Raw genomic sequence first — 24,127 nt, 5'->3', positions numbered from 1 at the left:
CATAAACTGTCTATCACATCAGCTCCCCCAAAAAGAAGTCATCTTCCAAATGAAGGAAACAAAATGGGAGTTGGAACACAACAAAATTGAAGGAAATTATTGGGAAGGACGTCCTCGAAAGCATAGAGGATGTAGGGGTAGACACCTCAGAGTGTTGCTACTGAAGGTGTTGGTTGGCCACCAAGTCCCTCTTTCGGGTTGCCTTCACCATGTAAACCGCGTCCATCTATTGCTTCTTCGTCTTCTCGAGCTTGGCATCCTTTTCCATCAACTTCTAATCCTCTTTTGCCAACTGCCTCATCAACTGAATGGGTTTTAATTTTTTGCCCTTTTTTTTAATAATAAAAAATTGAAGTTTGTTGGTAGAGCTGATTTTTATCTTGTTTTCTGTGTTTCTAGATAGTGGAAGGGATAGTTTTGTTACCCAACATCATGGTGGAAGGATTGTGATAAACTTTGTCATGTACAAAAGTTTTGTAGGAAGTGGTTGGCTGATAAAAAGTCCAATCAGGGAGGGTCTCAGTAGTAGGCTCATGTCGTAGAGCATTATGGAACGAGTCTGCCTTCTATGCATTTGTGGCCAAATGACCTACAAATTATTTCAAGTCTTTTGTAGGGTAGTGTTGACGTGTTTTTTATGACAACGTCTAATACAAAATCTCTTGTTCAAAGTTCAATTGTATGCTAAGATTGCAATAAGTTCAAACAATTGACTCCAAGGTTCTGATAATGCAATGGATGTGACTCAGTTGGCTTGATGTGATATGTTGGTAATCCAAGGGGACTTACGTTTGGATCGTTCTTTGACTTCTTTGCTGTGGCTGGAACTTCATCATCGGATATAGAAATCCTGTGATGCTTCTACTTCGAATGAACTAAAATGGAATGAACTTAAATTAAAGGAGGAAGGGTTAGAAGGATCTAAATCTACTCGTAAGGGCAGTGATATCAATAGATAATGCTCTAATGGACGAAATCCAAATAAACCAAATTCTGCTTCGCCAAGTTTAACTACAACTCCACAAGAACTGGTGCAATCTTTCAAGGATGTTGAAGGATTTTCACATCGAAAAAGTGTATTTGAATACCCAAAATGGCGCAATCCAAACGACTATCCACAATCGAACTTAGTACAAATTTAGTGGCTCAGGGTAACTTTACACTGCAACTTATAATCAACCACCATTACATTCTCCATTGAAATGAAAGCACTACTCTACTTCTACTCTAAGTGAAGAAGGTGAAACCATGTAAGTTTTGAAAACTAACTTAAGTGGACACCATTAGAGAACAATGTTTCACTGTTATTATCTCAAAAACTTATCGCAACAATTTCATACAAGTTTCCCTGCTTTACAAATGAGGGGGTCACCCGTTTATATAGGCTTCAAGCCATGACTACATGCAAAGCCCTAATTAGCGTTTGCCCTAAAAGATTTTCCACACATGATGCAACAAGGTGGGAATATTCATTAAATGCCCATTATACCCATCAATAGTTAATTCCTGCATGCCAAAAATGGCATCCACTTGTGCATTAAATGCACCATTATCCATCAAGCTCACCCAATAAATCATAAATGCAATACATATGCCTCCATGCAAAATCGCTCATGGTGCCATAAATGCCCCATCATTTTCTAAATGCGATGGCTACATGCAAGTAAATGCCCATTATCTTGCCATGCATCGACTCAGCCACCATTTGGTCAAATATTCAGCAATGAATGTGCCACCATGCTACCATGCGTTCAATTGATTCTTGCCATGCAAGTGGACCTCACTGTCATAGGAACTTCTATAATTTTTCGGGTTGTGCTTCATTAATACAAAATATTCTCTTTGCATGTCACCAACCCATCCTTGACAAGAATCTTTCCATTCCAGGCTCACATAAGACACTTTGGAAGATATTCCTTCCTTGGAAGAATTTTAACAATTTTTTCCACTTCCGAAGGATTCTTGTACGCCTGGATTTGGAGAGAAAATTCCTGGAGAGAGGAAATTTTTTCTTGAAAGAATTCTCGTGTTTTTGTGTTCATCTTGTCCTAAAGGAGGTCTTTGATCAATTTGTCACTTTTCCTATTTTTAGGAATTTTTTATTTTTTAGCTTTGGAATCCAGGAGAGAATTCTCTATAATGTCCCTACTAGTTAGAGATCATTAACCTGCAAAATAGATTGTTAGAATACAACAAACATATATATATATATATATATATATATATATATATATATAGAAGTAATCTAAATTGCAATCTAACTTTAATATACTTACTTAACATAATCACAACTTTTATCTAATAAAAAGGATACGATTGCCATACAAAAGTATGTCCTTAGGCAGCTGTGAAGCTCGCTTTCTTGGAACCCATCTTGGTTCCAAGCCCTCCAGGAAGTCGAAGGTGAATTCGACTCCTATCTTGAATGTAATTTCCTACATCCAAGCCCTCCAGGAAATCGAAGGTTAATTCAACTCCTGTCTTGAATGTAATTTCTTACATCCAAGCCCTCCAGGAAATCGAAGGTTAATTCGACTCCTGTCTTGAATGTAATTTCTTACATCCAAGCCCTCCAGGAAATCGAAGGTTAATTCGATTCCTGTCTTGGGTGTAACCTCTTACACCCAAGCCATCCAAGGAAGACCCTATGTCAATTCCTTGCCTTGGACGATGCATCCCATCATCCAAGTCCTCAGAGGGGACTGGCCAGATCCGTCTCTTCTTGGATGAACTCAGTCAACCAAGCCATATATATGCATATAGATATTTAGTATATAGTGCCCTCCAGGGATTATCATAATCCCTCCATCAGGCTAAGGTAATTTCTTCCCTATAACCTTCATCATATAATGACATTAATATTACATTTTATAATTCATTACCGTTTTCCATTCCATAATTTACATCTTCATTTACATATTCTTTAATAATTTCTAATGATCCTAAATATACATACATATTCTACATAGATTTCTATCTTTATTGCTACATTCATATAAGTAATCATCAGAGATATATGTATTCATAAAAATGCATGTGTGTGTGTGGCACACACGTTCACACACACATATACCTTAAGACTTCTTAACCCCTCTTACCTGTACGCAGATTGTAGCCTGCGGTTGGAGTTCGCACTGTAGATTTCGCCTGTAGATTGGGAGGCATACCATAAAGAACACAAATGTTACTTCCTGTAACTTGATAACAATTCTGATCTGATCTTATCAATGGTGATGTCACTAGATGCTTTTGATTCCTTCCCTTTATATCTCTCAATTTGAGGGAGAGGTCACACCTTTTCATTATGTATGCCCTTTGGCAAGAGACATGCCCTTTCACCATTAGCACCCTTTGAAAGAGTGTAACTCTTCATTATTTCTACCATTTGAAAGGGACACAACCTTTCATAATCAAATCTGCACTTATTATTTAAATCAAATCTGCACTTCTCATCACCAAATTATCCCCCCTCTCAAATGAGGTTTTCTTCTCCCTTTTATATATCATTGTTGAGGGAGTCACAACTTTTCCTTTCATGTCTTTTGAGTTTTCATTAACTTAATTAATTTTTTATTGATCATATTTAATTATATCATTTTATATTTTAATTTATTATTATCATTTATTATTAAATTCCATTTCAAAGTGGGGATATTATTATCATTTATTATTAAATTCTATTTCAAAGTGGGGATATTATTATCATATATTATTAAATTCTATTTCAAAGTGGGGATATTACAGTCCACCCCTCCCAAATTTGCTTGTCCTCAAGCAATGTAGATTTTAACTTTCTCAAACTAAGTCATCTACGAATATGAATAAAAAAACAAAGAGCATACACATGAAAAACACGAAGAATACACATGGATAATTACAAACACAAAGCATACACATGAATACACGTTTTTTTAGATTTTTCTTATTGTCTAGAATGATTCAATGATTCATCTTTACCCTGCAGGATGGCAGGATCATTGCTCTGATACCACTGTATTGTCCCTACTAGTTAGAGATCATTAACCTGCAAAATAGATTGTTAGAACACAACATATAGATATATATATATAAATAAACCATTTTAATTCACAATCTATTTTTAACATTGAATTAACATGTTCATAATTTTTATCAAAAAAAAGGATACGAATGCCATACGGAAGTATGTCCTTAGACGGCTATGAAGCTCGCCTTCTTGGAACCAAATACCTTCAGCACGCAACCTGAGGCAGCCAAGAAGTGACATGGCCCATCAAGATAGTACAATTTGCATTATTAAATTCCATGGTGCAAATTAAGATCCGCAAATTGGTAGACTCCATCGCCTAGGGGGTAGAAATAATCAGAGCTAGTACCTAGATAATTTGGCCAACACACCAAGACCCACGAACAGATTTCTACTTCAACACACACAAACCAGCAGCATAAACACTCAGAAAACTCTCCAAACATCTGAAATTGACACATGAATCTGCAACATTGTTCTTCAATCCACTCCTCTGAATGAATAGAGGTCACAAGGTCGACTAGTTCCTGTATTGCAAGCAAGAAATCAAGTGGCAGCTAGGAGGTATGCATTCCTTGAAGCTTCATTCCAAATTTCGGCAGCACTTCGTTATAATTTCTTCATGGATGACCAAATGAGAGCCCAAGGCCTCTATTTATAACTTTTCGCTAGCCAAATTCAAATTCAAATTCAAATTCCACTCAAATGGCGCCCAAATTCCTCTACATTTCATTTCACCTCTTAGGCGTTGCATTTCATATTATCCCCTTAGCATATGTGTCAAAATATGACCCCCTCCTCAAGTCGAACTTTTAGTGATAACTTAAAGTGCATAAAATAATAATAATGCATAGTACTTTAGCATCCAACAAGGGGGTAAAATAATTCGCCCAAGTAGACTTAGGATAACATTATTATTTTCTCCTTTCCTAAGTCGTCCATCCATAAAATAATCAAATATTAAAACCTTATGCCTAAGGTATTAATATATTAAAAAATACCTCCTCCTCAAATACTGATTTTTGCCAAATTGAGCCGGAGACTGAAGTATTAAAAATTATCAAAACTGAACTGGGTTGAAGCATTGAGCTGGACTGCTAAAAATAGTATTGCCAGACATAGTACTTACTAAAAATAGTAAGTCTCGAAAACATCACCAAAGAGTTTTCTCTTTGAACCCCGTGGGTGAACTCAAAAAACCCAGAATAACCTAGAAATCCTAACGGCTGCCACGAACTTACTAAAAATAGTAAGTTTTGAAAACTTCCCTGAACTGAATGCATGTCACACCTTTGCGAAGCTATCAAAAAACCTAGAAGGAATCCACAGTCTGAATTGTAGAATTCCGACTAGTCAATCATCAAACGGCTCATGCAGACCTCCACAAAAGTTGGAAACCCTAATTTCTGCTTCCAATTAGCTTACGGGTCTCCGGAATAGGCTAATGGCCAATTGAACTTCTCACCACTGAGAAGGGGACATTACAGTCCGCCCTCCCCAAGATTGCTTGCCCATAAGTAATCGCAAGTCTGGATGCTATAGAATCTCCTCACTCTCCCAAGTGGCATCCTCTGCAGGTAAGCTCTTCCACTTCACCAAATACTCCTTGATCGTCCTTCTTCTCAAGGAGCGCTCTCTAAAATCAATAATCTCTTTTGGAATCAACACCAACTGTCCTTCCTCATCCAAGGGAGGCAAATTCGAAGAGACCACAACATTGTGCCCAAGTGCCTTCTTGAGGCGAGACACGTGGAAGACATTATGCACCTTGCTACTTGTCGGAAGTTCTAACTCATAAGCCACTGCTCCAACTCTCCTAATGACTCTGAGTGGCCCATAGAAATGCAACTTAAGCTTCTCTGCTCCACTCTTCTTGAGAGTGGACTGCCTAAAAGGTTGAAGTCTAAGATAGACCATGTCTCCAACCTCAAATGAATGGTCTACACGCTCCTGATCAGTGTACATCTTCTACTGATTCTGCGCAATCTGGAGGTTGTTCTTCAAAGCGTTCAAAATATCTTGACACTGTTGCACCATGTCCCTAGCTTGTTGAGCTTTTCTATCACCAAACATCAAATCAGCAAAGCTAGGAGCCTCGTAACCATACAGTTCCATGAAAGGGGACATCTTGATGGACATATGGTAGGAGGAATTGTAGCAATATTCCCCCAAATGTAGCCACCTCACCCATGCTTTCTGCTGCTTTGAGACATAATTTCTGAGATAGCCTTCCAACTATTTGTTCACAATTTCCGTTTGCCCATCAATTTGCGGGTGATAACTCGTGCTTGGAGTAAGCACTGTGCCACATAATCTAAAGATTTCCTGCCAAAAAGTGCTTAGGAACTTCCTGTCCCTGTCACTTGCATTGGTTTTAGGTAGCCCATGTAATCTAAACACCTCATGAAAAAACACATCAGCAACTTGAGCCACTGTAAATGAGCTGGTAATGGCAAAGAAATGAGCAAATTTAGTCAATCTGTCCACCACCACATAATAGAATCCTTGCCATTGGCTTTGGGCAACTTGGTGATGAAGTCCATCGAAATACTTTCCTATTTCTGATTTGGAATAGGTAGGGGTTGCAACAAACCAGCTGGTGCAGTATGCTCATCCTTGTTCATCTGGAAGGTGTGACACTCCTTGATGTATCTCAAGACATCATTCTTCAACCCTTTCCAAGAGAATCTTTCTTGGATCTACCTATATGTCTTGAAAAACCTTGGTGACCAGCAAGAGGGATGTCATGAAAATTCTATAAAATCTTCTCTTTTAACTTGGATTCGAGCACTAGAAAAATCCTTCCCTTGTACAAAATCAGCCCATCCACCAATTTGTACTTTTCATCATGAAAAGTACCCTCTATGATGCTGGTTACAAACTGATTTTTAGCATAATCAGCAAACAACAAGTCCCTCAAATCAGCCGTAAGCTCACACAATGAGCTCAAATGAGGTCTTTTGCAAAGAGCATCAACCACAATGTTATTCTTTCCTTTAACATACTCGATGTCAAAGTCGTAAGCATATAGCTTACTCACCCACTTCTGCCGTCTCTCATTCGAATCCTTTTGATGGATGAAATGCTTGAGACTATTATGATCCGTTTTAACAACAAATTTACTCCCCACCAAGTATTGTCTAAACTTGGCTAATGCATGCATGATTGCAAGCATTTCCTTGTCATAGATAGAGTAAGACTTCTCAGCTCCGCGCAACTTCTTGCTCTCAAACGCTATTGGATGCTTCTCTTGCATCAAAATAGCACCAACTCCTTCCCTTGATGCATCACATTTCAATTCAAAGGGCTTGGAGAAATCAGGCATAGCCAAAACAAGACACGAACTCATAATCTCCTTAAACTTGTCAAACACTCCTTGTGCCTTTTTTGACCAGCTGAAAGCTCCCTTTTTAGTGAGTTCAGTGAAGTGGGCGGCAAGCTGTGAGTAACCCTTCACGAACCTCCTGTAGAACCTACATAGACCCAAGAACCCTTTCAAATGTGTCAAGTTCTCAGGTTGAGGCCAATCAACAATAGCCTTGATCTTTTCGGGGTCAACCTTGACTCCCTCTGCACTGATGATGTGACCAAGGTAAAGTAGTTCTCTCATTCCAAATTCACATTTGGACTCCTTAGCAAACAGGGATTTTGACTCTAGTATACGGAGCACTTCATCTAAGTGTTGCAAGTGCTCTTCCCAAGTCTTGCTGAAGATGAGGATGTCATAAAAAAATATCAGCACAAACTTCTTTAGTTGCTTTTGAAAGATCATATTCTTGCAAGACTGGAATGTTGCAGGAGTGTTAGTCAAGCCAAAGAACATGACTAGAAATTCAAAATGCCAAAAGTGGCACCTGAATGCAGTCTTCTCAATATTTGACTCCCTCATGCAAATCTAATAGTAACCCGATCTGAGATCATTTTTTGAGAAGAAAACCACTCCATGTAGCTCATCAATGAGCTCATCAATCCGGGGGATGGGGTACCGATTCTTGATAGTCTTCTGATTTAATGCTTGGTAATCCACGCACATGCGCATGGTCCCATATTTCTTCCTAACTAAAACTGCCGCTGAAGCAAATGGGCTCTTACTTGGATGGATAAACCCCATGTCCAAGAGTTCCTTGATGGCCTTCTCTATCTCATGTTTCTGCTTCTTAGGATACCGGTATGGAGTGGTAATAACCGGTTTTGCTCCTTCCTCCAACTCAATGATGTGTTTAGATCCCCTATCGGGAGGTCTCCCAGGTGGCAAGTCCTCAAAGACTTTGGTTCTTTTTGTGATTAACTCCTGAATATCTAAAGGATATTGCCTCTTTACTTCAACAGGATTGGATGGCATAATCATGCACTCCGCTGCCCACAGGCTAGCAAGGTTTTGCTTTGATACCACTTTTAATGTCCCCGAGATTGCTTGTTTCCCAATGAATTATCACACATTACTGTACATTTTTATATTTCAATCCATAATTCTTAAACTTCTGCATGATTTAGTATTCATAACACATTCAACATTCATTACATTAAGTCCTACCTTAACTTCTTCTCTAATCCTAATGAGGGATGGGGATTTACTGTCATAGGGTGCTGACACCACCTACAAGGAGGCTCCCTCAAGGCCCAGGACTACGTCCCTACCCATCTTGGGCTCACCATCACTTGTGATGGGTTTACTTGCCTTTCCCTACACACACCAACCTATCCGCTCATAGGGCATAGTAGATGAATTAAGATTAGGTCACAAATATAATAGCCTATCATGTGTTATGAATGCACAAGTACATAAATTAAATTAAATATACATTTGATATTTCTAATATGTATGTCTTATTATAATACTCCCTTTAGAATTGCTTTTATATCATATTAACTAATATATATATACACCTTGACTTATATTGTATATTCATTGATTATTCCTCCAAACAGAATGTAGGAATATATATACATAGTGAATTCTTCGATTATTATTCCTCACTGTATATTATTAACAATGTTTCTGGTATATATTATTTATTATAGTTTCCAGATTATAAACAGTTGTTCTCTTTTCTTTTTTTTCCATATCCGTATGAATTCCAAATAATTACTTGGCATTAAGTGAGATGTGTTCATACCAGCTATGACCACAACAGTGAGGGTCGAATCTTGTTTGCTGCCCTTGGACTGAGTATTGATCCCTTATTAATATCTTATGGGAATGAAGGGTTGTATCTTTAGATTGGGAATGGACATACATTTCCCTAAATTGTATCTCTTCCTAATAGATCGGGCACTCTTCATAACTAATCGCACATGTATACCTTAATTGCTGACTCGACATTCATACCAAATCACTGTCCACTTGTATTGCGACTATTTAGTTACAGTTTGTAATTATCGATCTTGTACCATGCACATAAACCAATCGTTCCTCCTTATGCCGCGATCATGTGTATTTCTTTAATTGACCCCATGGTGTCTTTATCGATTACTCACATTCATGTATGATTGATCAGCAATAATGATAGTGATGTGTCCTTCATTTCTTGGCATATTTCGTTAATCTGATAATCTCTTTATCAATGAGAATTGACTTTCATATATGGTTGATCTTCTTAATCGATACCTTTTGTAAATGATCAATTAAGTGCTATGTATGGAAATAAGCTCAGCATGCTTGCTTACTGTTATTCATTGTTATGTGATAGGGATTCATATATGATTATGATGCATGTATAGGTGTCATAGCGGGGATATGTCATTTGTGCAGCAAAATATAGACATCATAAATGCTCTCAGTGACAATCTTCATCATGCCCAAATCCAACAGAAAATAAGATCTAAGTTGTTGAATTAATGTTCATGACTGATAGATAACAATAATAAGATAAATATCAGATATGTCTGAAATCTTTAAGTATTAAATGTTGAAATAGTACAACGTGATATTTGCCTATTTATAGACCTATGCCTTCTCTTCTTGAGGAGTGGTGTGATGCTGTTAGGGAGAGGTGGAGTAAAACCATCTCATGATAGATGAGCCCCAAGGGTGAAAGAACTCATGATTAAAATAATCAAATTTCCACAATCCATATTAATATTCTGTAGTTGCTTCGGTTTTTGATTGTGTGCCTTTTTTTACATCAACGTTTCGGATCACACTCTGTGATGCATCATCAGGATGCTAAGAGAATGCAAGGACATGGCAATTTACCATCTGTCAAATCCCTGCATTCTCTTAGCATCCTGATGATGATGTTGATGTAAAAAAGGGCACACAATCAAAACTAGAAGCAACTACATAATAGAACTCATGATCCTGAAAACTTGGGCTATGGGCCCCATGGGTGAATAGACTGAGGTTCCTGTAATTTGGGCTGCATTATGGAGATTGTATCATCATGCCCTAGGCAAGCAATTCTCCCTTCTAGGATTAGAAATTAGAAGGGATTAAGATTAGGTCGAATAAGGACAATGCCTAATTTTACTATGAGCAACCCTAGTCATTAATTAGTAATTATTGTAACATAGTAAGTAGTAATGCATGTTTCCCTTTTGGAATTGACAGCCTATAAATAGGGGACATTACAACAAGGGAAGAGCATTTACAACTTGGTCAATGGATTCCTTATTGTGTTGGCATAAGATTTATGCCAATACAGATAAGTGCTCTTTTGGCATGGAGAGGATCCAATGCCTTGGTTACATTGCTGGCAAGGATAGTGTACATGTTGACCTAGAGAAGATCTAGGTCCTCAGATTGGTTGGCCCTTAAGATTGTCATAGAACTCAGGATTTTCTTGGGTTTTGCCAACTTCTATTGGAGGTTTAAGTTTAGATTCTTTGACATTGCATGACCTTTACATGAGGCAACTAAAATGGGGGCAACGCAAAGCATATATGGACAAACGAGCAACAACAGATATTAACAGAATTGAAATTGAGGTATTGTTTGATACTAATACTTTTTCTAACCGATTTGCAACAATCATTTGAAATAAAAATTAATGCCTTAGAGTATGCACTTGGAGTAGTCTTTGGTTAGCATGGCCATCTAGCTGCCTACCACATTGAGATTTTTTGACAGTTTGAAATTAATTTAAGAAAGAAAGAAAGAAAGAATGAAAAAGTTATAATAAATTTTAATGTCGACAAATGAACAAGAATAGGTTAAAGGGATTGAAATGTACATGTGCTACGCTAGTCAAGTACTAGTGCAAAAACAGCCCTAGAGTCAAAAGTACACACAAATGGAAAAGAAAAATGAGAGAAAATAAGTGGGGGAGAAACTAAAATGCTATTACTCAAAACAAGTATAAATAGACATGCAAGGGGAGGACCCCACACAATTGTGGGAGTACAAGACAATCAAGCTAGGAAAGAAACAAAAATTGTTAGATGGTTGCACTCTGAAATACACTGGAAGAGCTAATGACATTAACATCAATCTTTTTTGGAGTGCCAATGCTGAATCTAAGAATTCTCACTGGGGAGAGTCTAGGGCTAATAGAGCCGACTTTGAGAAACCAACAAGGCAGTTGATTCTAAAATCAGTATGTCGGGGCAGTGGACATGTGAGAGATGGACATACCTTGTAGGGTACCATTGGATCAATGCCTCTGTATTGGACCATAATCGAGTGGCTATCCTAGATTCCTGTGCATTTTAGTCATTAAAGATTTTCAGCTGGAATGGTTTATTGGATGATAATCATATACATTTTATAATCATTTACTTCTTCATTGAGCAGGAGGTGTTTGTTGGGGATGCTTATCACTGTTCATTCCATGAGAGAATTCACACTTTTTGTTTGATTGGTGGTTGAATTTTCTTCTTTAAATGCTTTGGCATTTGGTTCCTATATTTGCACTATTTTTCCTGTGCTGATATTAATATACTAACAAATAGTTGTGACTATTATATTTCAAATGACATAATTTGCTTTTTTTGTATATATCTATTTAAAATTATTAAGATTATAAATTTGTTTTGATCTGTATGCTGAAGGGTAACAGAATATCATGTGGATGGATTCCGATTTGATCTTGCAAGTGTACTGTGCCGTGGATCTGATGGCAATCCCCTCAGTGCTCCTCCTGTTGTTAGGGTGAATATTCTTACATGTTTCTTGTTTAAAAACTGTTTTGGGTACTTGATTTTTATTGAGGAGCAATCTAATTTTTGCTTTTGATATAAACATGTAAAAGAGAATTTTTTTCATTGCCTTTATTTACTATGGGAGTATAAAGGGTATTACAATTAAGTGGATGCAATCTGCAATTTTTTTTGCATTTTCCATTTATTCTTGTGGAAAATTGAGCCCTTATATACTTTAATGGTGTGTTTTTCTGTAAAAAAGAATATTTCATTGCCTGTATTTACTAGAGTATAAAGGGTATTGCAATTTGGCGGGCACAGTCTGCAATTTTATTTGCATTTTCCATTTATCCTTTTTGAAGATTTAGCCCTTATATTCTTAATTGTGTTTTTATGTAATGTATCTTGCACTATTCAAATTTATTGTAAAAATTTCTTCAAATTATTGCTGGCCTTTCCTTATTGTCATGCTGTAATGCTTTTAATTTTTCATTGACTTTGTAACGAATTGACCCTTTATATCTAGTTGTTACAGGTATCAATTCATTCATTTTCTTACACTGGGTTAGATTATGTCTATTGGAGAATATTTTACCTTCTTTGCGTCAATGTTAAAAAGAACACAATTCTTGTTCCTCATGACTTGAAAGGAAATATTTTCAAGTTGAAAATTTGTTCTCTTTGGATCTGTTTGACTCTTTGTAAATTGTGATACAGACTTTTGAGTTGTCAATTATGGCATCTCTTTATGTATTTGTGGATTATTAAGTGACAATCAAAATTTTCATGTAGGAGTACTTATAGAACTACAATCACCAAAAGTTGCAATGGTTTTTATTCTGTTGCTAGTTTTTATTTGTTACTCCCCTTGGGTAACCTTTGTCTTAGATGCCACAGTTGAGGGTTATCACTTTCATCAAATTCACCCAAAACTTACTCCATTCATCCAAAACTTGCTCTTTCCCTTGTCTATTGGAACAAGCCATACATAGCTAGTTTGATGTGATATTTTATCTGTTGGGAATTCAACAATGCTTCATTGGGAATTGCCATGGACTGAAATGGTAGCCTTTTCTCTTGCTGCTTGTTGAGTGTTCAAAGCAAGTGATGGATGTTGGACTAAATTTTTGAAGCAAGCAATGGCACTATAATTCCAGAGTGGAGATAGTTCTGGATTTAGAATTAATGGGGTCTTGGGGAGTGTTATATATATAATCTGATGAAGAGGGGGAATGTAGGGTGTAGATTAGATTCTATGATAATGTGAATCTGAGATTAGATATTTGAATTACTTGGTTCAATTCTTTTCTCTACCGCTGTGGAGAAATCATAGTGATCACTAGATTGTTGGAGTTACTAAGTCTTGACACAACTTATTTTGGACTACTAAATTGGTGAGTTATTGGTTTGAGACAGCCAATACACCTTAATGAGTCATAAGATTAACTAGATGAAACAGTTGAAACCAAAGGAATTTTGTATTCAATATGCTGCTCCCAAACATGGTTTGAATTCACCCACCCCTTTGCATTGATTTTGTACATTTCACCAAACACAACCATAGCTAGTGTCAATGATCCAAAAAACAAATTTGTAAAAGCTAGACCAGTGGATAGGTGGGAATGGAAAGCTTAGGTTGGAGAGAGGCCCTACTATCAAAATCAGACCTAGATGAACTTAAATTCCAGATTTGTTTGGGGCAAATTTGTTGCAAATTAATTAAACTCAGATCTACATTATCACTTTCAAGTGAAAATTTGAATTCTGAAAGGGAGGATTTGACATTTGATTAATGGAGGATTTTGCTATTTTCATTTATGAGATTGAGTTCCTTTTATCACTATTACATGATTCTTGATGCACAATGTATCCTTTTTTCCAGGTTTAAGGTTAGAAATAGGGAGCATGGATCGTCAAACAAAGGAGATCCACACATTGAGGTCTAGTTCAACATTCTAAGCAAAAGACATGCTTCACATTTCAAGACCAAAGACCGTCAGGATGGTGAAGGACTTCAACCTCAATATGCAAAGACAAGGATTACATTCTAAGGCGGACACAAGATCCACATTTCAGTAAGGAAGTCAAGGAAACATCATCACAACTTCAAAAATGCAACATGGAGAAGGACAGCATTCAAGAAGAAGGTGAATCAAATGAAAGAATCAAGCATAACAAAGGCTTTCAAGACATAAGGGATATCTTCACTCCATGAAAAGATCAAGGTTAAAAACAATAGGGATTGCTCTACAAACATGACAAGGATTGAAGATGATCAAGACAAGATGGCTCTACATGATGATCATGACAATGTTGAAGATTCAACCACATGGAGATGGTGATCAAAGGGAGAACTTCACGATGATAGCAAGATCAAGTAACATCTCAACAAGATCGAAGAAAAACAACATAAAAACATAGATGGTACTACATCAAAGGCATCAAAATCAAAGGTTGCTTGGCATGGTAATCGGATCAGAAAGCAACAAATCAAGTCTAGAACATAGAAAATCAGACCTCACAAATCCAAAGATCATACTTCGATGAGAGTCACAAACATATAAACAATTGAATTAGAGCTTAAGAGGGAAAAATCAGATCTAAATGGCATCGAAGTCAAGAAGATTGTTGTTTGATGCCCTTTTGTACATACACATGGGCAGGATGCGCTCTACACAATGCAAACTTACCCCTCTAATGCGCTCATGAGGATGGAGGATGTAATGCTTGTGCATGCATATGGTTGGAATGCACTCCGATTATGAAGACTTTCCCCCTAATTTCTGCCCACCATCTTGTGCACAACTCTACTTCATATGCGCTCTAGGTAAAGTCTACTCAACTAATTATCAATTTTGTGCAAGGAAGGCCTTGAATCCCTCCCTCCATCTTGTGCAGAGACCTACTTGAAGTACGCCAATGCAAAGACCTACCTCAAATGCGCTCAAGAGCAAGGAGGATTAATTTGGTGTGAAAGTGATGAGTTGTGTTGGAGATGTTGTGCTTTGACATTCTTTTATATCAATTTCTATATTGATTGTTCCCTAGCCGACCCTAATTTTGTACAAACAAGCACCCTAAATGCACTCAACCCTTGCACACATTTTATGTAGTTGTACATTTCAACCCGCTAGTGTAAGCAGGGGGTTCATATGCAATCAAGGTAGGAGGCTAAGAGATGTTTGTTAAGGTGTCAAGTCGGCCTTGAGGTGATAAAACAATACAATGCAATATAGCCGACCTCATCAAAGGGTAAACAACAAGGGTATAAGTAGACATTAAAACCTCTCATTTGCATCATTCAACAAGATCGATCCGAGGATCAGAATTGAGGAATTTTAGGAGTAGACCTACAAATTTGACATGATTTGTTAGTGGTATTTTCAAATTGGGGGAAGTTTTTAGGGTCTGATTATGTACCTGATATACAGGACTTGTTGAATGTAATATCCCTTGGCTAATCTGACCCTGTTTCGCTTATTTGAACCCCAAGGAATATTTTCAAACACTTGGCATACAATGTTTGAAGCCGCTGTAGTGAATTCTTTATTTGTCTTCTTTGGGTTTGTAGGCTGCAAATGAAGTTATGGAAAGCTTCTAACAATGCAAAGTTGTTATAGAAATGATATGCTATCTGTTTTAGACCTTACACACACATGGAATGACTGAAATTAACTAGTACAGCTAGTAGACATTAAGACAAACACTTGTCATGCATCCCAAAGTACACCTACAGCCATTAGGCATTTAAGAAAATAGTTGGCATGAAAGCTAAGTGGCTGATCAATGTTGAATGTCACCTGGAATATCAATCGACCCCAACCTGTAGGTGATGAAGGCGGCTACAGGGGTTTGCAGAATGTAGAAGAAGCAGCCAAAGACTCCTTATTCAATCTTCATCATAAATCTGAACAAACATCTCCAATTTGGTCTCCACAAAGACCACAAAATTGGCAAGGTACTATAGCATTTATTGTAGCACGGTACTGTAGAATTATGCCTACACAGTTGGAGCAGCAAAAGGCTGATTATGTACCTGATATACAAGACTTGTTGACTAAACACCTTGGCATGTTTAGTGCTATTCCACCAGGTAGACCTCTCGACAGGGGTATTGAGCATATCATTGAGCTTGAGGAGGGTGCCAAACTCGTCATGATTACACCTTATAGGCATCCTAAGAAGATAAGGATGAAATCGAGAAAACCATCAAGGAGTTGTTGGACATGGGCCACATACGTCCAAGTAAGTGTCCTTTTGCTTCATCAGTGGTGTTGGTTAAGAAAAAAGATGGTACTCTTCGAATGTGCATATATTATCGAGCTTTGAATAAGAGAACCATCAAGAACCAATACCCTATTCTGCGCATTGATGAGTTGATTGATGAGCTGCATGGAGCTTGCTACTTCTCGAAGATTGATTTGAGATCAGGATATCATCAGATTCGGGTAAGGGAGCAAGATATAGAAAAGACAGCTTTTCGGGGCCATTGTGGACATTTTGAATTCTTGGTTATGCCCTTTGGTTTGACCAATGCGTTGACTACTTTCCAGTCCACTATGAATAGGGTTTTCCAGCATCAGTTGAGGAAATATGTCTTTGTATTTTTCGATGATATTTTGGTCTATAGCAGGACATGGCAAGAGCACTTAACCCATTTGGATGAGGTATTGGGCGTTTTAGAGAGGGAGTCCTTGAATGCCAATGAGTCCAAGTGTCATCGGGTTTAACAGAGCTATTATACCTTGGACACATTATCATTGCTGAGGGGGTGCGGATGGATCAATGGATCCGTATAAGGTTTGGGCTATTATAGATTGGCCTACTCCTGAGAATCTTACGCAACTTAGAGGATTCATGGGTTTATGTGGTTTCAACAGGCGCTTCGTTAAGGGTTTTTCTCAGTAGGCAACACCAATGACAAACTTAACAAAGAAGGGGGCTTTCGTTTGGACTGATCAGGCACAACAGTGTTTTGAGAAGTTCAAACAATTGATGACCACATGTCCAATATTGGTTATACCAGATTTTACTAGACCATTTGAGCTTCAGTGCGATGCATCCGGAGAGGGCATTGGTGCAGTCCTCATGCAGGATAAGCACCCTATTGCTTACGAGAGCAGGAAGTTGAGGGGGCATGAGGGAACTTATAGCATATATGATAAGGAGATGTTGGCCATTATGCATGCATTGGCCAAGTTTAAGCAGTACTTGGTTGGCACTAAATTCAACATCAAAATGGACCACAATAGTTTGAGACATTTCCTTGGGCAGCGTGATTTGAATGATCGCCAACAGAGGTGGGTTAGTAAGTTGCAAGCGTATGACTTTGACATCACCTAGGATATTTGGAGGGAGAAAATGAATTTTTTGGGAAAATATCTACTTTGGGATTATAAAAAGTGTATTCCCAAAGTTAATTCTGTTAGCTACTAAAGTACTATTTCAGTTTTGGTTTCTGTGCATGGGCACTTTTTGGGGAACCACTTTATGGTTGGTAGTTGAATAGTTAGTTGGTAGTTGGTAGGGAGGTAAGTTCCCTATTTACTAGGTATGGGCAACCATTCCTTTGAGGATGAATTTGGGCCACTTGTATGATTAAATTTGGGCCATTCATCCAATTTTAGAAATCTATTTAAAGGGATTGGTTTTCCCTTATTTTTGTAAGAAGTTCTTGGATTGTTGTAGAAACTTCGTCGAAATATACACAAAATTAATGGATTTTAAAGTTGTTATTTCCTGTGAGTGCATGGTTCCCTTCTTCATTATTTAAATTTATGTCATGTATTTTGTTTTCAAGTAATATATTCAGGTTTATATTTGATAGGAATCTTTAGTTCATACCATTAAGGACTAGTTGATTGCCATTCCCCTTGCATGGTTAGTTTGAACTTATTTATAAACTTAGTTCGGTTAAATACTAGATGAGTGAATTTCTAGATTCAGCATTTGTGTTTAATAATTTGAAAATCTAGTTTCCTTCGAAGATTGCCTCAGATTTTACGTAGTGTAAAATATTACTGGCGAAGTTAAATCTACTTATAAGATTTCAGTCTATTTCCTTGAATGTGTTATTTTAGATAGAATAGTTAGTTTCTCTCTCTTGCCCTTTCTCTCTTTGCTTTTTTTAAATCTGAAAGTTGAAACTGTAAAAACAACATCATGCCCAAGAATTATTTGATGAAGTTAAGACCTGTAGAGTCTTAGGGACCTTGTGCAAGCCAAAAGTTTATTCTATCCGAAATGTAAGTCCCCCTGTGTCTATCAGCAAGACACATCAACCGCCGAGCTATCCCATAGTCAAGGCCTGACAAAGTGAACTTTGAGGTTGTCTCGCAGTGATCATTTAAAACAGCGCTGAAACTTCCTTATGCAAGAGAGAATGAGATTGCTCACGAATTCTATTCTGTGTTGACCAGAAGGAGTTGGTAATACGAATTTAGTCATGTCAACAGTATGGATTAAATGGATTCCACAAAAATGTATTCAACAACTCCTTCATTCAATCTAAAATGCTTGAAACAAATTCTAATTTAACTTGGAGGGAATGAGAACCACAAATGCGTGCAACACTTAAAACAAAATCACCAAACTTCAATGATTGTGTTCAAATCTGCAGCATATAGGCAACAATTCTCAAAAATCTCTCTTACAAATGAGAGTTAATGGGGTAAATATAGAATCTCAAAAGAAATGAATGGCCAAGATTCATTTAGAATCAAGGGCCCAGATCATGTCAACGCAGCCCTAAATTTGCCCTAATTAGAGTTCACAACAAAAAAGGAATCACCAACATGCGATCCAATGGAATGATACCCAATCATCAAATAAGGAATCTTCTAGAAGATTTTGGCCTGCATTCCTCTCTCTAACAACATATTCCAAGAATCTAGCCAAGACCGAATCTAGCTCCTCTATGGTGACACTAGGCAAAGCCTCTTGTTGCGCATCCATCACATCAAATGCATCCGGACAAGCATCAAGAACATTCTCCCACTCGGGCATAAGCCTTTGCAAACTATGGATGTGGATCAACAAGGAAACCAAATCATCAATCTGATTCTTTTTCCAAAAATTCAAGTCACTGAAGTACATGAACTTCATCTTATCTCTCAATTCTTCTAAGTGTAGATTGTTGGAAGCAGTGACATCTACCCCTAATAATTCTTTAATGGATGAAAGGATTTTGGATTGAACCTCTTGAATTGATCCTTCCATCTCTGCACAATCTTTCCTCACATGCTCATAAGTAGATCTCCGCATGTCCAATGAACAATATCATCCTTGAAAATCATAAATCTCTCATACGCACAATTCCCTCATGAATCAATGAGGGCATCGGGATTCGCTTCAACACCTTGAGGCGGGGAATTGTCTTCTCCGCTATCGGCTGGAAATCATCCCAACCTCCCTCCAAATATTGTATCCTGAACATGAGCTTTGACAATTTGTCAAATGTTTGGACAAATTGAGTTAGGAAATCATTTGCCCGCCTTGTAACATCTTCAATCCACTTTCCAAATTATGTATGTGTATTTCTTGCTTTCTCATGATCAAAGTGAAATCCATGATCAACTGCAATAGGCCAGACAAAAGTGGGATCCTCACGCCTATGGTAACTCATCCTTGCAATATATTGCTTAAGCTTCATATTATCATCCTTATACATATTCTTCTTCTCAATCTCTCGATCCAATCGTGCCCTGATTGTCTGGACCGTGTCATCAAGTTCCTGGAATTCTTGTTTCTTTGTAGTTCATCCAAGGGAAATCGAAGTAATCTAATAATCCATGGGAGTGGCCACGTCCTTGGTCACATCAACCATCGGGATAACCACTTGTGCAATTCGTACACTCGTCTCATCTCTGGCCACATTTGGAATGGTGGAAATGCCCATTCCATCATCAAGACACATCTCTTGATCTAGTCCTCTCAATGTTGAGATGACATCATCATCTTCTTCCTTATCCCTAGTCAAATCAAACACATTGTTGCCCAAACTTACATTCAAATGGACCGTGGGAAACCCCGGTTGCTCTTCATTCACATTCGGCAGTGTCGACTGCGCTGTAGCATGCAATTCTTGAATATTTTGGGGCAAGATCTTCATATGGAACTTTGCTCAAACTCTTTACTCTTCTTTGGCATCCCAATTTTCTTTATTGATGAGGAACTGGTGGTGGATAAAGGAGTGCTAGGTTTGTGCTTCTTCTTCTTTAATTGCTGACTAACTGTCTCCTTCGCCTTCATTTTAGATTCTCCAGGCATACCCTTCCTTCTTTTTGGAGCATGACTCTCCTCATCTGCATGTATCCTTATATCTATAGGTGTTCTCTTATCATCATCAAGAGAAGGCTCCACTTGTCTCATTTTTTCATAGGTGAGGGCAACACCCATTTCTATCAATTTGTTAACATATTTGTCTACCCATTCCTTGAAGAAATCAATAACTTCTCTCATAAGTTCATTCAAATCCACCACCTCAGGCTGTGTCCAACTAGGCAGTAAGATGGGCTTGCTCACTTCATTTTCATACTGCGGATGAGTATGATCACTATCATCAACTACCTGATCAGGAATATAAAAGAGTTCACATTTCCTTATGAAATCCATTGACATTCGGAACCACATTCTCTTCCTTATTGCTTGCTCATCCATGAGATTAGCTTAGAATACTCAATGTTAATCTCGTGTGTGAACTTTTCTCCTCTGGTCTTCACAACATTATTATGTGGATCAAATCGATCCCTACCCTTATATGTTCCAAGGCGATAGAACTCAAGTTCCCCAATAACTGAACTAGCTGTAGCTGCATTGTGGCACACCTCATAAATCCTAGTTTGGCGAAAATTGATCCACATTTGGACAATCATTTGCATTCATTTCCTTAATTTTGTCCAAAAACTGGCTTTGGGGAAAAACACCCTCCATTAGGACAAGGAATTTTGTTTGCATTAATGTTCATACTTCATTCCTGGGGAAATTTGACCCTCATCAGGAAAATTTCCAATACTTAGACAAATTTTGGGTCTCCCAGTGGAAAAATGTGATCCATCAAGACAATTATCAAGATACTTGGGGAAAAACAACCCTAATCAGGAAAATGAGTGGGGAAAATCATGATTAATCGGGAAAAAGTCGAAAAACTCAGGAAAAAGGGTCCTTTCATCGGGAAAATTCATTTTTAGATCTTGCTTTTATGTTTCCCTTCAGGACTTTGATGATTTTCGACCACCAAGTATCCAGACATGTTAAATTTCATCATTATGCATCGGGATACTCACCATTTAAGTAGATTTTGAGCAAGAAAATTAGGATTCCATTGGGATAAAGTGCAAATTTGACTTAATTTACTTGCTAGGAGTGGGAAAAACAACTCCTCAAGGATCCCTTGATGCTTGGGCACAAAAATATCACTGACTTAGACTCCTTTAAAAACATTGACGCTCAAAATCCATACTTTGACAAAATTCTAGGATCACATTACAATTTAACATTTATACGCTTGATCCTGCTCAAAACTCAAAACCCTAATAGCACTTTAGGCATGATCACACTTCAAAACTTGAGATTCGGGCATTGAAATCTGAAAATTTCCCGCCTAACTGCGAAAACCCTAAACTAGCACGACGCAAAAAGAAGGAAGGAGGGGGTCCCCATTTGCAATGGGGTGATGTGTGAAAAGGTCACAATAGGATTCAAGTACCAAACTTGCCAAGATTATAGCTAACACATGGAGAGAGCTTCACAACATAAGGATGCTTAAATGACAACAATGAAGATAGGGAGGTTTGACCATCGTGAATTTCTTTCAAAAATCCAAGAATTGTGGTTAGTACAATGATGTAATCTCGGCGAGGGTGAGTTGCAACATGAAGCTGCCCCCAAACATTGAAGCAAGGAGTTCAAGTCAGAGCTACAAGGAGATCAACAAGGGTTGCTTCACAGTGAGGGATCCTATGTCAAGCAGGGACATCTCAAAGTTTACAATTAAACATCATGAACGTGAAATGCAACACAAAGGAAGATTCCCAAGTGATTGGAAGAGCGAATGTGATCAAGCTAGATAGTTTCAAAAAATTTAAGGAAAGTAGATGACACAATTTGGGAATATGCCTTATCAACATTGCATTGAGCAAATTGGATAATGTTGAGTATCAAGAGATATTGCTCAACCACAAACACTTTGTGATGATCTACATGGTGTAAGCTGAGGTGGCATCCTATTCATCATCAACCCAATTGGGTTCTTCCAAGTCATCATGTCCAAGTTCAGTGAATCTAAGTCATTTCATGAAGGAGCAAGTGATACATGGTGATTTATCTAATACTGTTTCACATACGAAACCTCATTTCCTGTTGATGCACACTCAAAGGAAGAACAACCCTAAATATTGTAATTATTTCATTGGTCGAATGAACTTAGTTATAACTAACCCTAATTAGGGTTTTGTCATGTAATCTTGGCCATTGATCTTGAGTCAATTTGAGCCACTAAATTGTATTGAGAACTCTCTATAAGGCTCAGTTCTCTCATTTGTAAAGGTTAATAGTGAATAGATAGTAGTTGACCAATAGCAATTAGAAGTAGCTATAGAGTAGGAGGAAAGGAGATTGTTGCCAAGGCAGGTTGTAATAAACATGCTATTTTCATTGAAGTAATGGTGAATCTTGTGTGATATTTCAACTGGTTGCATGGTCTCTACTTCTCATATTATAGATGTGTTAGATGAATGGAAGATTTTGTTGTTCATGAATTGTGAAGCCTGATGTTCAAACCACTTGGAGTTTGTTGATTGCAAATTGCAGTGCGGGGTTAGACTGAACTAACTTCAATTACTATATGCTCATTTTACATGATGTCGGTGTGCATAAGTGATATGAAAATAATTCGCTTGTCCCAGGAGATTGCACCATCTTTGTGTAGTTGTTTCCTCATGGCGAATCAAAGCTTGGTTTGGTTGCACCGACACAATAGTCATTTCCTACATTCTTAAGAGTAGCATAGACTTTCTCAATCCTTATTTCCTTTTGTCTTTTATTTTCCAAGTGAGATAGTATAGATCCCACATTCCAGCAGTGTTCATAAATGTAAGTCCCCTTGTGATTCCAACAATATCACTTCAAATTCATTGAGTCTATCTTGAGCATTAAGTCAATTGTTTGCATTGTAAACCTTGGAGTCATCTCATTTCATGATTTTCATTAGCATAGGATGTTTCTTTGTTCAAGAGAGGATAGAATACTTAGTATTTATTGGGAAAGGTAGGTATGATGGAAGTATATGGATGAAAATTTCAGACTTATTATGTAATGTCCCCATTTTTAGCACTACGCTTTCCAATGACTGTTAGCCTATCCTCGGATGCTCATAGGCTAGTCAAATGCAAAATTAGGGTTTCCTATTTTCTAGGAGGATTCTTTGGTGTTTTCAGGGGTGTATATGTTGGAGTTTTACAGTTCTAATTCTAGATTCCTTCTGGGTTTCAGAGAGCTTCAAGATGGTTTGACATGCATCTGCATCAGGTGACTTTTTCCAGACTTACTATTTTTAGTAAGTACGATTGCTTGCTTAGAATGTGGTCAAAATCACTTTGGAAACACTTACTATTTTTAGCAGTATGCTATTTATAGTAAGTATTATTTTTGGCAGGTTGCAGTGGTCTTGTTCAGAAGCTATTTCAGGCAATGCAGTTTTTCAGGGTTAGTTTGAGCAGTTTGTCTTCCAGCATTTTTGGAGCTTCTTTTGGGGTGATTTATACTTGAGGAAAAATATTTTACAAGTGAATTATTTGTAAGGCATGATGGACGCCTTGGAAAGAAATATGTAAATTTTATGATATAATTCACTTAATTTCCTTGGATGCCATAACTCACTTTATGAATATTTCATAAAGTATATTTTTGCTACCTTGAGGGGGTCGATTTGATGAATTAAGAATTATTTTTAACTTAAGTGGGCGTCCGTTTTGGAGGAAATACATGATTAAAATAAAGGCAAATATTAGTTTTGCTTGGGCGTCCAAACTGGATGTAATTTCA

The 24,127-nt window shown here is 37.6% G+C and overlaps 1 protein-coding gene across 1 annotated transcript in view; it reads left to right on the top strand.

Moving 5' to 3' along the window:
• The window catches only part of LOC131029452 (isoamylase 3, chloroplastic), a 311,234-nt gene that overhangs the window by 95,068 nt on the left and 192,039 nt on the right, over nucleotides 1-24,127 (top strand). Inside the window, exon 13 of the mRNA XM_057959949.2 lies at nucleotides 11,996-12,095. Coding sequence (XP_057815932.1) covers nucleotides 11,996-12,095 — 100 coding nt within the window. The remainder of the gene's footprint in view (nucleotides 1-11,995; nucleotides 12,096-24,127) is intronic.

Source organism: Cryptomeria japonica, chromosome 10 (assembly GCF_030272615.1).
Source record: "Cryptomeria japonica chromosome 10, Sugi_1.0, whole genome shotgun sequence".
Taxonomy (NCBI): Eukaryota; Viridiplantae; Streptophyta; class Pinopsida; order Cupressales; family Cupressaceae; genus Cryptomeria; species Cryptomeria japonica.
This window is presented reverse-complemented; position numbering and strand designations above follow the sequence as displayed.